At 43.9% G+C, this 13,903-nt stretch overlaps 1 protein-coding gene and 1 long non-coding RNA gene across 8 annotated transcripts in view; one reads left to right on the top strand and one right to left on the bottom strand.

The window, feature by feature from the left end:
- Nucleotides 1–13,903, bottom strand: part of PRKAR2A (protein kinase cAMP-dependent type II regulatory subunit alpha) — a 146,769-nt gene that overhangs the window by 34,555 nt on the left and 98,311 nt on the right. Inside the window, exons 9-12 of one of the 2 annotated variants that reach the window (XM_045080208.1) lie at nt 9,570–9,635; nt 7,244–7,385; nt 6,651–6,784; nt 2,912–4,418 (exon numbers count right to left, since the gene is read on the bottom strand). In XM_045080208.1, coding sequence (XP_044936143.1) covers nt 6,651–6,784; nt 7,244–7,385; nt 9,570–9,635 — 342 coding nt within the window. In that variant the 3' untranslated portion in view covers nt 2,912–4,418. Of the gene's footprint in view, nt 1–2,911; nt 4,419–6,650; nt 6,785–7,243; nt 7,386–9,569; nt 9,636–13,903 lie in introns of those variants that run through there. The other variant, XM_045080211.1, reaches the window with a different exon arrangement.
- The window catches only part of LOC106006624, a 32,400-nt gene that overhangs the window by 12,904 nt on the left and 5,593 nt on the right, over nt 1–13,903 (top strand). For 2 of the 6 annotated variants that reach the window (XR_006606823.1, XR_001180824.2), the window contains exon 5: nt 10,809–10,903. This is a non-coding gene — a long non-coding RNA (uncharacterized LOC106006624). Of the gene's footprint in view, nt 1–10,808; nt 11,913–13,903 lie in introns of all 6 variants that reach the window. The other 4 variants (XR_006606830.1, XR_001180826.2, XR_006606829.1 and 1 more) reach the window with 4 other exon arrangements.

Raw genomic sequence — 13,903 nt, 5'->3', positions numbered from 1 at the left:
TTACGAAGAGGCAGTGGCTGCCCTGAAGAAGGGCAGCGTCACCAAGGGCAACAACAAGGCACTGGGCGCATGATCATCCTTGAAATAGGAGAACAGGGCTGCTGTCTATGTGAGTCCAGAAACATGGAGGATAAGCTCCGTCATCAGAAGAAAGGTCCAGAATGCCCTCGTGGACCTCAGTATCATTCTTGATAATTCCTGTGGTTTAAACAGTGTCATGGTGTGCCTGGGTGGCTCAGCTGGTTAAATGTCTGCCTTTGGCTCAGGTCATGATCCCAGGGTCCTGGCATGGAGCCCTGCGTTGGGCTACTTGCTCATTGGGGAGCCTGCTTCTCCTTCGCCCTCTACCCCCTGGATCCTGTTCTCTGTATCTCAAAGAAATAAAAATTTTAAAACAAAACAAAACAAAAAACCACAGTGTCAGGAATGTCCATAGGAGGTCATCAGAATTTGCTCCATGAGGGGTGTCTGGGTGGCTCAGTCAGTTAAGTAACTGCCTTCAGCCGAGGTAATGATCCTGGAGTCCCAGGATCAAGCTCCATGTCAGGCTCCCTGCTCAGGGGAGAGTCTGCTTCTCCCTCTGCCCCTCCATCCCTGTGCTTGCTCTCACTCTCTCAAATAAAATCCTTAAAAAAAATTTATTCAATGCATGAATAACTCATTTCTGACATTCTAATTCAGAAATTGGATAATACTCATCTAAATTCACAAGTCATTGCTCAGTAAGTTCCTGGTCTACACCCAGCATTTTATCTGCATATCCCTGAATAGCGAGGTAACAGTATCCGTGCCATCATCTGTGATGGGGCAGTTGTCCACAGAGAGGATGGGTATGGGTAAAGGAAGCAAAATTCATACTTAACACGAGGCCTTGTGAAACAAACACAGATTCCTTAATCACGATGTAAATAAACTGGTTTAATTCTGTTATTATAAAATAGATGCTCTAAGATCACTGAGGATAAGTACAGAACATACAAGAAGGCAAAGTCCTCATGTCACATGAACCCTTTGAGGCTGAGACTGTGGACATGATCTTATTGTTGTCCTGGCACTTCTTAACTGTTCATAGTGATACCACCACTAAAACTACAAAAGCCAAGTCATATTTAATTTTTTTATTTTATTTTATTTTTTTTAGATTTTTTTTTTTTATTTATCTGACAGAGATCACAAGTAGGCAGAGAGGCAAGCAGAGAGAGAGGAGGAAGCAGGCTCCCTGCAGAGCAGAGAGCCCGATGTGGGGCTCGATCCCAGGACCCTGGGATCATGACCTGAGCTGAAGGCAGAGGCTTAACCCACTGAGCCACCCAGGTGCCCCAAGTCGTATTTAATTTTTAAAGCCTCGAAATAAGGCCTGTTTGGCTTTGAGACAGCTCAGCTACCAGTTTCTTGAGCTCTGTGGGCTATCTCAAATGTTCACCCCCTACTTGACTCTTTTGTACTACCAGGTTAAGCAAGATTAAACGGGAACATGATTTTGCCAAACAGCTTCTTTTGGTCACTGGGAAAGAAACGTTAGATACACAAGGTTATCACAGAGTCATTGCTCCTTCTCGTGATAGCCATGCTACTGAGAAGGAAATGATAGAAGTAATCTTGTCAGACAGAGATGCTGTCTGCTGGGCTTCACTGGGGAGTTTATCTATCCTGGAAAGGCACAGACTTGACGCCCTTCCACAGCAGACCCGACAACTCAAATACCATGCTGGGATAGTTAATTTTTTAAAAATTTAAATTTTTTTTTTAAAGATTTTATTTATTAATTTGACAGAGAGAAATCACAAGTAGACGGAGAGGCAGCCAGAGAAAGAGAGAGAGAGGGAAGCAGGCTCTCCGCCAAGCAGAGAGCCCGATGCGGGACTCGATCCCAGGACTCTGAGATCATGACCTGAGCCGAAGGCAGCGGCTTAACCCACTGAGCCACCCAGGCGCCCCTAAAAATTTAAATTTTTAAGTTTGTTTTTAAAGATTTTATTTATTTTAGAGAGACAGCATGTGAGTGGGGGTAGGGCAGAGGGAATGGAAGAGAGAGAGAATCCTAAGCCACACCCAATGTGGAGCCCAATGTGGGACTCAATCTCATGACCCTGAGATCATGAACTGAGCCAAAAATCAAGAGTCATATGGTTAACCAACTGAGCCACCCAGGTGTCCCTAAATTTTTTAGTTTCTAAGTAGACTCCATGCCCAGTCTCATGACCCTGAGATCAAGACCTGAGCTGAGATCAAGAGTCAGAAGCTTACCTGACTGAGTGCCCCTAGGACAGTTAATTTTATGTGTCAACTTGACTGGGCCATGGGGCGGGGATATTTGGTCAGCCATTGTTCTGGGAGTTTCTGTAAGGGTGTTCTGGGATGAGCTCAACATTTAAATCAGTAGGCTGAGTAAAGCACATAGCCCTCTCCAGTGTGGGTGGGCCTCATCTAATCAGCTGAAGGTCCAACCATAACAAAAGGACTCTTTCTTGAGTAAGAGAATTTTCCTGCCTGACTGCCTTCAAACTGAGATATTGGTTCTTCTTGGGCTTCCAGTCTGCTAACTTTCTAAAAGGAACTACTCTATCAGCTCTTACGGTTCTCAACCCTTCACATTTAGACTGGAATGAAATTATTGGTCTACAGTTTGCCAACTCATCCTGCAGATCTTGAGACCTGCCTGCTCCATTACTGCATAAGCCAATTTCTTATAATAAATTTCTTTACAAACACACACACACACAAAGACACACACACGGAGACACATTCCTTATTGGTTCTTATTGGAGAACCCTAACACACATGTCCAGGCCTCCTATCTAATTTTCAAGAGCTCACATCCCAGTCCCAGCAATGTATCTGCCAGATGAGTACTATGATGGCCTGGAACCCTAAAATGAGAGGACAAACAACACAGGGCCACACCAAAAAGTCAGACATGATTTGTCAGCCTTTATTAACCAAGAGCAAAGCCGAGCCCTAGAGTTTCCTTTTAAAAAACCCAACCTTGTTTATGGCAAACAATGATTTAATTATATGTTCAATACTACAGAGCAAGACTTGATCACTTTCTAATCACTTATTCTTCTGAGATTAATATACAAGTGTAAAACGGTTAAAATAAGATTGTCCCCAATGATTTAAAAACAATTCCAATTGAAAGACATTTCAAACACAATGTGTAGAACTCAGGACCAAAAAAAGACCTTAAAACATTTTACCTTTGAGGTAGCATAATAATGCTGAATTAGATCTCCTTTATTACAATGAGCTTAAGAAAAAAATGAGGAAATCTACCTTTTGCTCAAGGTGGGCTAAATGGTTTTCTGCAAATCCCCCATGAGGTTAGTGACAGAATTTTTTTTTCTTTTTTTTTTTTTTTTTAAAGTATAAAGATAGCCCTGCAGTGTGTAAAAGGAAACCCACAGGGGAAGGCTGCTTCCCATAAAATAGACATTAGAATCATTGAGGAACGTCAGCAGTCAAGACAGGAGGAACAAGAGGTAATTGTAGTGAAAAACCAAAACAACTTGTATCTTGGCAAGACTGGTTTACAAATGTATGTCAAGAACAAAAATTCCAACATCAGCCAACCGAAAACAAAAGATAAAAGATGACATTCATGGGTCTTTTTCCTTTTTCTCTGTGCAAAAATGCTCTTTCACTTTTTCTAAATGAGAGAAGGCTGTTTGTACACTGTGACTTGACATGGAAATGCTTTGTACCCAGGGTGCCGCTGGGCACCAGTGGCACCTCTCACTGACTACCATTGTGAGCAGAGAATCTGGGCATTAAGAGGATGGACATGACCTCTCCGGGCCGGAGAACCACTTCTTGCCACTTTGCTGCTGAATTCACTCATTAAACTGCTCAAAGAAAAGCTGCACTCTGACTTCTGAGAACCTACTACAATTATATGTGAGACTGTCAACTAAGAGGACAGCACACATGACGCCCTTCTTCAGAGACTACGACCAAATGAAGAGGGTGGGCATAATAAACTGGGCTTAGAAAGAAGGATAATACTATAGGTTGGGCGTCAAGGCTCAAGGAGTATTTTCCACTACCCCAAATCCACAGCAAAGCCAGGAAAGACGGCATGAAGCTCTAACCCACGGAAGAGAACAACATAAAAAGGATCTCTTCCCAACACACACCTCCGCTCAAGGCCCAACCAAAAGTGCAGGGATTGCCGGGCATAATGTAGACACCAGAGCCCTCAGTCGAACTTGGTCTGCCACCTCAGATTCCCCACGCTGTGAAGAGACCGGAACACTGTCGGACTCCTGGCACTATTTCACTCACGCTGGTCCCTTTAAAGTCTTCCTTCCTCAAGCCAGACCCCCAAGGGGCCCTGTATGCAGTGAGGGTCTGGACTCGTGATCCGTACGTCAGTCTGTAGTTAGAGCTGGAGGGCTTAAACCTGGATGACTTCTACTCTGTAAAACAGCGACCATCAGTGAATTGGGGGTATCAAAGAGGCTTCTGTGAGGGGGAAGACTGAACTGGGATGTGCAAGAAGGCCGCATGAGAAGGCCCATGCCTAACAGCCTGGAGGAGTGACTCAGGACACGAGGCGCCCAGCCGGCCCTGACTGATGCTGGCATGGGGGGTACACGGGAGCATCTGCTCAGTGTTTAAACAGAGTCCTTGCGTAGTTTGGGCTAGGCCTCTGTGACACCCCTAAAGCTCCATATACTTGCTACTTTTGGACGAAACAGGTGTGATTCTTGTCTGCTAAAGTACAAGATCTGCTTTCTTAACTTATTTGATACTAAAACAACGCCCTAGAAAGAATAACCTTGGAAAATCGTGGGAAGAAAACCACATGGGCTTTCCCAGCGCTAGCTGCCTATTTTGGAGCATTAGTTACAACCTTTCATGATGCTGGGAGCTGCAATGCAGGTTACCTCGCTAGGGCAGTCTGAAGGCAGTCTCCTGCTTTCACTTCACAGAACACAAGAAAAAGGGAGACTTTGACCAAGGTTGTGGTGAGTCACCACTCTGGAAATCTCTCCACTGCACAGTCCATGGCAAAAAGCAGAGAGCCTGGCTTCCGTGGAGAATGGAAGTGACCATGTGGGCTCCATCGTTATCCTACAACAGGAATGACTCAAGCCCCAGCATGCAGTCTCTCAGGGATTTACTGAGTTATGCAAGTTTAAAAAGTAAATCATACTGGAAAGGGCCTCTTGCTTTAATATAAACTTGGCTACAATATTCAAATTCATCTCTATGCAAACTTCATACTGCTCTTAGGATCTCTGGTAGCATCTGGTTCTAAGTCATTCATCCTGAAATATATCTAGTTGAGATAATTCATCAGAATTCTGCTTGATATAATTAAAAGGTTAAAAAGCTTTGAAATACAAGCTAATTTACTTTCCTATGGGGTTAATAACTGAAACCCCAAATATCCCAACACCTTAATTAGAACTAGCTCTTTGCAGTAATTCTATGAAATGGTAAAGGATTCGATTTTTAAAAACAAAGAATTGATCTTCAGGATGAATGCCCGAGTCAGCTGACACACTGAAGCATATGAATAGGTCCAACAGGAGTTCCCTACATACAGAAATAACATTTTTTTAAATTTCAAAAAAATAGCTGCTTCTTCTTTAAAGAGTTTAAAAATTGATAGTTCAACAGCAAAGTTGGTAACAACACTGGAGTAGAAGGAAAGGGCTCTCTTTGTAGTATGACCTCTTGCTGGCACACTGCCATTATTGGCTGGTGGGGCAACTGGAAACAAGATGGCAGGAGTTGCCCAGGGAAGTATTTGGGTCAGATAAAGTGATGGCACATCCAGACCCAGGCTCCTCAGAAATGGACAGTAGTTCACTCAGGCAAACCACACAGAGATTAAATAAAACAAAATAAAATCTACTAAAACAAAACAGAACAAACCAAAACCCCCAACCCAGAAAAACTTCCCTGGCTCTCTAATACCTGAAGAATGTGTTGAACCCAGATTTTTTGCTTTAACACAGGTCCTCACGACCAATCAGTGCTCTGGGGTGCTGACCCGCTAAGCCCTGGGGTAGGGCCTTTCCCTCAGCATCGCTGGGAGTTTGGAGACAGCTGTCACGGGCACAGCTGTCTTGTGACAGTACAGGGCCTCAGGCCCACAGACCTCATACTACCTGCCGCCATCTTCTACTGTAAAACCGAACTACAAGTGTGAACATATGTGGACTTTCTCAAAGGACAAATGAGAAGATCAAGGGCTACAACATTTCCTCCCTCGAGAAAGATCAGGGGCGGGAGTCTACAGTTAAGCACGGGTCTGTGCAGACCTGTGATGACTTTCAACAGCAACAGTAGCAGCCAGAGAGGAAAGGAACATGATGACGCTGTGGACTTGGTATCAGGCACTTAAATTGTTGGAGAGACATGCCATTTTGAACCAAAGATGTGACAGCTGGGTTGGAATAATCATTATGAGTGGTCTAATAATGGGCTTTCAGAAGCAAAGTGGAGGAGGTGTGGGTTGAACCTCTGCCCATCTTTTAGTGCTGACTTTCAAGTTTTCTAAATGCCCACGGCCATAGCAATGGCAGTGGCGGGGGCAACAGCAGGAACGGTTCTGTCGTGTCTGTCTTGTGTGTGTGTTCTGTGGCTGACCGGAAGGTTTTGGTGTCACACTGAGAAGGCTCTGGGGTGTGGCACACCTACTGCCCGGGGTCAATCAGATCCAGGCTGGAGCCAAACATCTTCACCAGCTGTTCCTCGTAGTGGGAGATGTTCCTCTTCATGATGTCCATGCAGGGCCCCAGAAGCCTCTCAAATGCTTGTACATCCATCACTGCGTTGTTAAAAAGAGGCGCGAGAGAGAATGAATTCTCTACACCAATAATTCAAGTCACTTCCCTCACCCAAACCTTTTCTCACATATACCAGTTCACCTTAGGGAACCAGACTAGGGGAGGCTGGGCGCTGGGGAAGGATGGGTGTGTCTCTGTGAGGGCAGCCGGACTCTATCCTCTGTCTGCGACTTTGCAGAGCCCGACAGCACCTATTCACTCTGTCCCGATGGAGCCCCGGACACCTGCCTCCGAGACTGCCCGTCACAGGCTATCCTCACTCAGTGCTCAGCAGTGTTTGCTCAAGGGGTACATCCGCCCATTTTTAGCTGGTCCCACAGACTGTTCAAGCCTCGATGTGTGTGAGAACTGGTGAAATGAGTTGAGGCTTTCTGAGAGAAAAAAATATATCGCATGTTGGGAAAAAAAGTATTTGTGCAAGAAGAATTTATTTTTCTTACCTAAACATTTGACATCTCCCACTGCATAAGCCGAAGCAGCTCTAGGTTTGTTGGTGACCAGCGCAAGCTCTCCAAAGTACTGCCCCTTGTGGCAACGGGCAATCTCAACCTCCTGGTTCCCGCCATCCTTGTTGGCTTTAGTCTAGAGCAGATGGAAGACATGACCTAGGCTGATTTCAGAATCAAAGCTGAGCACGTCCAGTTACATGCACTTCCATTCCCTTCTCAGGACACTTAAAATTACTGAGAAATTCACTTTGCGGAGGCACTAACTGTACCATGTACACTGCACAGGCTAATTCATCTCAGCACTCTGGTTTAATTAGAGGAGTTGGCTTTTACCTGGGGCTTCATCCAAGCCCCAACACTGTTCAGTTAATGGCTAACTATCGAGAGGCAAGGAGCAGACCATTTTCTTTGGAAGGTTTTATATTTATCTTCCAAAGGAAAAAAATATGTATGTATTATAACATATATATATTATGTCGATATATATGATCATACTATAGTGTCAATTATATATTAACATAAAATACATATATTTTTAAATATATTATATACATTTACATTATATATATATATATAAAAGAATGCTGTCCTTTTGGTAGATGCTGACTTCTACTTCTACTTTTGCTAATTCCTGCTGAATGATGTCAACGTTTCTCTTAGGTAAAGTCACAATCCTGGGTTACTCCTTGAACATGCCTTTCTTGAGCAATATAGTAACAAATCTTTTTAGGTACTATATGCTTCTTAAGTTAATGGTTCCCTCCAACACCGCACACATATTTTTAGAAGAGCCGAGTGACTAAAAACTTTTCTTTATAATGTTCAACCTGGATATTTAGCGGTTTAACTCTGTATTAAGAAATCAAGCAAGGGGGGTGCCTGGCTGGCTCAGTTGGTTAATCGTCTGCCTTCAGCTCAAGTCATGATCCTGGGATCCTGGGATGGAGCCCCACATCGGGGTCCCTGCTCAATGGGTATTCTGCTTCTCCCTTTCCCTACGCCCCTCCACTTGTGCTCTCTCTCACACATAAATAAAATCTTAAAAAAAAAAAAAAAGAAATCAAGCAGGTTATAATTTGTGTTTATCAAATTACAGAAAATAATGTGGCATATTTTATGTAATATCTAGTGTTTCCTCTCTTTTTTTTTTTTTTTAAACAAATTCATCTGCTAAGCTAAGCAATAATCTCAGGAAAGAATTATTGAGAATTACTGGTAAGAATTAGTCTCAATCTCTAAGAGTCACTTTGGGTTACATGCAGATAATTCCCTTTACACTTCTGCCCCAACCTGTTTGCTCCAAAGCTGACCTGCTCCATCAGAGCCAACAATCTCCTTCCAATTACCGTAGCATTCTCTAGGACTGCAGTTTGTGCCCACCTAGTTCCTTCTTTAGAGTAGCAGTTACCACACGGTCACATGAATGCCAGCCCCCTGGGGGATTTGTTATAATGCGGATTCTCACTCAGGGTTCTAGGGCAGAGGCCAAGCCTCTGGATTCCTAAGGAGCTCCCCCAAACCCAGGGCCACAGTGCTGCTGGTCCCACATACCTAATACTAATCCGTGATCAGAAGGTGCCAATGAGTATTTGAGAAATGTACTAACATCTATCACTAGTCCAAAAACAATCAGTAAAAGACCATAGATGTTTCAGTCTATTGTTTCATGTGAAACAGATCTATCTTTAATAGAGATTTAATATTTTTAAATCTATTTTTAACAGAGGCGGTAATCATGTTTTTCTTTCTCCATATTTAACTTTTACTAAAGATATTCTTTAAAAGGTTTCATATTAGGTTAGAATTATATTTAACTATTTTAACAAATTCTACATTCTTAAAAAAAAAATTGGAATAGGGAAATCTGGTGACGATGGATTTATGATGAAGACCACTCCTCCCACCTACTGGCCATCAGTTTTCCAGGCCTCACCCATCCATGAAATGGCACAGTAATACTGGTCCTACAAACCTCCTCCCAGTGCTCTAGAAAGGAAGCTTTTTTCATATTCAACACCCACGTGTATGCCTTTATCATATAATTCCTTCACTTTCGACTATGGAGTTTATCTTTTTCTTACTGATTTGTAGGCCAGTATTTCTCATGTTAATGATGCCACAGAGGCAAAGGCAATAGGAACAAGCAGAAATGCACCAAGTCCCCACCACTGGAGGTTCTTACACGTGGGTCTTTGCCAGTCACATACCTCACAGAATGATGGTTTGTTACACTAGACACACTTCACATTATTTAAAGCCAGCAGCTACTTTCTGGGCACGCACCTGACAGAACTTGCACCATCACACAGAGACTCACCTTGCTTCTGATCAGGATGCTCACCTCACCAGACTCTATAATGTAGAAGCTATCAGCCTTTTCGCCCTAGAAAGGGACAGAAGGTCATTAGAGCTATACATATGTATTGGCGAGAGACACATCATTTTCTCGTTGCCTTGATTTGTATTTATTTGCCAGATCTACAAATTAACCAAGGGCTGACAAATTCAGCACAAAACCAGAGGATCCTGGTCACTGGGACTATCAGTCCAACTACAACTGACGCATGTCTCTCACTTCCTAACATGGAATAGTCACATTTCTCCCCATGAGCATGCCCAGGCGGCACACAGATCACTGCTGCTGCTGCTCAGGTCAGTCTGCTATTGAAACCTGTGACCAGGGGAGGGGGCGCAGGGGGACCAGGAGGCAAGACTGCTATAGAAAATATCAAGGTGGGGGTGCCTGAGTGGCTCAGTGGGTTAAGCCTCTGCCTTCGGCTCAGGTCATGATCTCAGGGTCCTGGGATGGAGCCCTGCATTGGGCTTTCTGCTTGGCAGGGAGCCTGCTTCCGCCCCTCTGCCTACTTCTGATCTCTCTGTCAAATAAATAAAAAATAAATCTTTAAAAAAAAGAAAATATCAAGGTGACTCCTGGCTACCCCTGAGCTTGGGGCCCAGGGATAATCCGGAACATCAAGTGCAGCACCTCGGGAGGACAGCCTGGGTCTGGATAAAGCCCTGTCTTGGTGAGGGAGGTACTTTGATGTGGGTTGATGTCACTCTTGCGAGTTTCAGGCTTTTCTTTTGCTTGCTTGGATTTTAAACCACTTGGCTGAACCAGTCCTTCAGGTATTTCAACAAGTAATTAAGTACTTACTATGTGCCAAGGCACTGTTCTAGGCATGTGAGACGCATCCGTGGACAAAACAAATATCCCTACCCTTGTAGAAATCACAGTCTGAAAGGGCAAACAAACTATAAACAATCAACATGGTGAATCAGCAAATGATACTGTTGTGTCCGAAGGCAATTAAGTACTCAGGGGAGAAAGCAGAGCAGGCACTGTGGGGTCTGGAGGGCTGGGGGAGGAGATGGCTACAGTATACCGCAGAGTTTCATCAAGGTGGTAAAACCTGAGCAAAGGCTACAATGAGGCAAGAGTTCAGGAATTCCGTCTCCGACCTCTCTCTCGTAGCATCTGGAGCAACAATCATCTAGGCTGGGTAATTCAGTACTAATCCTGTGTCTTCATTCCATGTGCATCTTATGTCTTCAGAAGAATCTATACTTGTGAATTTTCATAAGACTTCAACTTTGATGGCCGCAGAGAACTCCAAGTGGACACCCTAAGGTGGAGGCCGCCATTCCTGAGTGAGTCTAGTCTCAGTTCACTACATAACAATCATCGCTCCATGTGAGTAGAAGCCACAGCTCTGTAAAGGGGGGTCATGGGTTTCTGTGCTGTTGTGTCGGATAGGTACCCTGTACCCAACAGGCCAAATCAGCATGAAATTGTAGAATTACACAAATTAACTCCCTGACAGGAGTTGCTGAAGGAAACTCAGGGGGATCCAGAGGCAGGATCACCAGCAGGAAGAGTGGTTTCTAGGTCCAAGAAGAGTTTCATAAAGGAAGATGTGATTACCAGTGTTCAGTACTACTGGGAGGTCAAGAGTAGTAATGATTCACATGTGTGGAAACATTCTGGTGACCAAGACGAGAGTGGGGTGAGTGGTAGCCATAAGCCAAAGAAGGGACAGGTGGTGAAGGGTGGTGCCTGAGCTCTTTTTGTTTGTTAGGATGGATGTGCTCATTTTTCAAGGCTTCAGCCCAATGAACTTTCACACATGTATGCACCTGTGTGACCGCCCCCTCGATCAAAACAGAAAATCTTTCTGGCCTCCACCCTACAGAGTGTTTTGCAGTCAAAACCACCATGACTTCACTATTAGGTAACTGTTTCTGACTTCTGTCCTTGCAATTTTCCTTAACTTCTGTTAAGGAAAGGAAGGCTGTTCCTTAACTTCATGTAAACGGAATCATACATTGCCTTTTGTGTCTGGCTCCTGCCAGTCCACCTTGCGAGCCCACACTTTGCATATGCCTGCCTGTGAAAGGGATAAGCTGGTTGCTGGAGTAAAAACAGAGCCAGTGGAGGAATGTGAGTGACTCGGGCATTTCTACAGGATCGAAAGAATGAGTTTGATGAACAGGGAGCCCAAATAAAATAGAATCTGCTAACGGTGCTGTGTGCTTACTCCCAGCAGGCATGCTGGAGAGCACTGCATGTACACTGCTTCACATAATCACCTGAGAAGTCAATAAAGTTGGTACTACTGCTATCCCATTTTACAGATGAGTTCCCTCAGATGCTCAAAAGGTAAATAACTTTGCCATAGGAGGTGAGGGAATAGCTGGTGGATTCAAAACTGAGAGGAGATGGGAAGGAATTATTAGCAAGACCACGTGGACTAATAGGCTTGCTTAGGTAAAAAAGCTCTTCTCTTTCTCTAGACCAGAGGAAGTACCATCTCTGATGCTTTTAATTTTAGTAATTTGCTAATATATCACCAGAAAGGATTATCATAGTTTACAAACAATTTAAGAAGAAAAATTTAAAATAAAACCATGAATGATGAAAATAGTCTATGGAGGGTGGGCGCCTGGGTAGCTTAGTGGGTTAAGTGTCTGTGTTTGGCTCAGGTCATGATCCTGGAGTCCCGGGATCAAGTTCCAGGATCGAGTCCCTGCTCAACAGGGAGTCTGCTTAGCTCTCTCTGCCCCTCACCCCTGTTCTCGTGCTCTCTCTCTCTCTCACTAATTAATAAAACCTTTTTAAAAATGTGTAAGGCTATAATAAGAGAAACTCTGAAGGGAGCAGCTCGCGAGAGGCTCCCCTGCCAGCACATATGGTCTAGAGAACACCCAGAGACAGGCTGAAATGTACACTAGCATCCCACCAGCCTCTGCAACAGGTGGTGGCTTCTGTTCTTTTGATCGCATCTGGGCCCTAACTGGACACCTGCACTAAGCGAGGCTCCCACCCTCAGGCACATTCACATGTAAAGAACAGCTGGTCTGCAGGAAGGGGCTAGTGGCATGTTGGTGCTAAAGAGCCACAGCAGTCAGAGCACAACTGTAAAGAGGAACTTCAGGCAGCAGTTTCTAAATGTTGACCATCACCACCGATCTTTAGGGATTTGGGGAAGCTCTTGTTTTTTTTTTGTTGTTGTTGTTTGTTTTGTTTTGTTTTTGTTTTAAAGATTTTATTTATTTTTTCGACAGAGAGAGAGATCACTAGTAGGCAGAGAGATAGGCGGGGGGGGGGGGGGGGGGGAAGCAGGCTCCCCGCTGAGCAGAGAGCCCGATGCGGGGCTCGATCCCAGGACCCTGAGATCATGATCTGAGCCGAAGGCAGAAGCTTAACCCAACTGAGCTACCCAGGTGCCCCGAAGCTTCTAGTTTTTAAAATGCCATGATGGAAAAAGAAGAAAGGCTAGAAAGTAAATGGCTAAGCAACCAACTCAAGAGAATTGGGGAGGGGATACCAAAATCAAAGCAGAAGAAAGGAAGTAAGATAAAGACAGAAAGTAATGGAAAAAGAAATATTCAATAGGATTAATAAAAGGTGAGAGCTGTTTCTTCAAAAAGACTGAAAGAATTGATAAGCCCCTTGCAAGCTTGAGCAAGAAAAAAAAAAAGGCACAAACAACAGTATCAGGAATGAAGATAGGAACATCGTTCTAGATGTATATATTTAAAAGGTGTTATGGGGAAGCAATTAACAAAACTAGAAGGCAGCCTATGGAATGGGAGAAGATATATGGGACAAAGGGTTAGCATCCAAAAATCCATAAAGAACTGATCAAACGTATCATCCAAAAAACAAATAATCCAGTTAAGTAATGGGCAGAAGATCTGAATAGACACTTTTCCAAAGAAGACATCCAGATGGCCAACACACACATGAAGAGATGCTCAACATCACTCATCATCAGGGAAATAGAAATCAAAACCACGATGAGATACCACTTCACACCTGTCAGAATGGCTAAAAATAACAACACAAGAGCCAACAGGTGTTGGTGAGGATGTGGAGAAAGGAGAACCCTCTTGAACTGTTGGTGGGAATCCAAATTAGTGCAGCCACTCTGGAGAAGTTTTGGAGGTTCCTCAAAAAGTTAAAAATAGAACTACTCTATGACCCAGCAATTGCACTACTAGGTATTTATCCAAGGGATATAATAATACAGATTCAAAAGGGTATGTGTACCCCGATGTTTATAGCAGCATTGTCAATAAGAGCCAAACTATGGAGAGAGCCTAAATGTTCAACCAATGAATGGATAAAGAAGATGTGGTATACACACA

The sequence above is a fragment of the Mustela putorius genome, unplaced genomic scaffold, assembly GCF_011764305.1.
Source record: "Mustela putorius furo isolate JIRA1106 unplaced genomic scaffold, ASM1176430v1.1 tig00000095_pilon_pilon_pilon, whole genome shotgun sequence".
Classification (NCBI taxonomy): domain Eukaryota; kingdom Metazoa; phylum Chordata; class Mammalia; order Carnivora; family Mustelidae; genus Mustela; species Mustela putorius.
The sequence above is the reverse complement of the archived record's forward strand: the minus strand, read 5'-3'. Positions and strand labels throughout refer to the sequence as shown.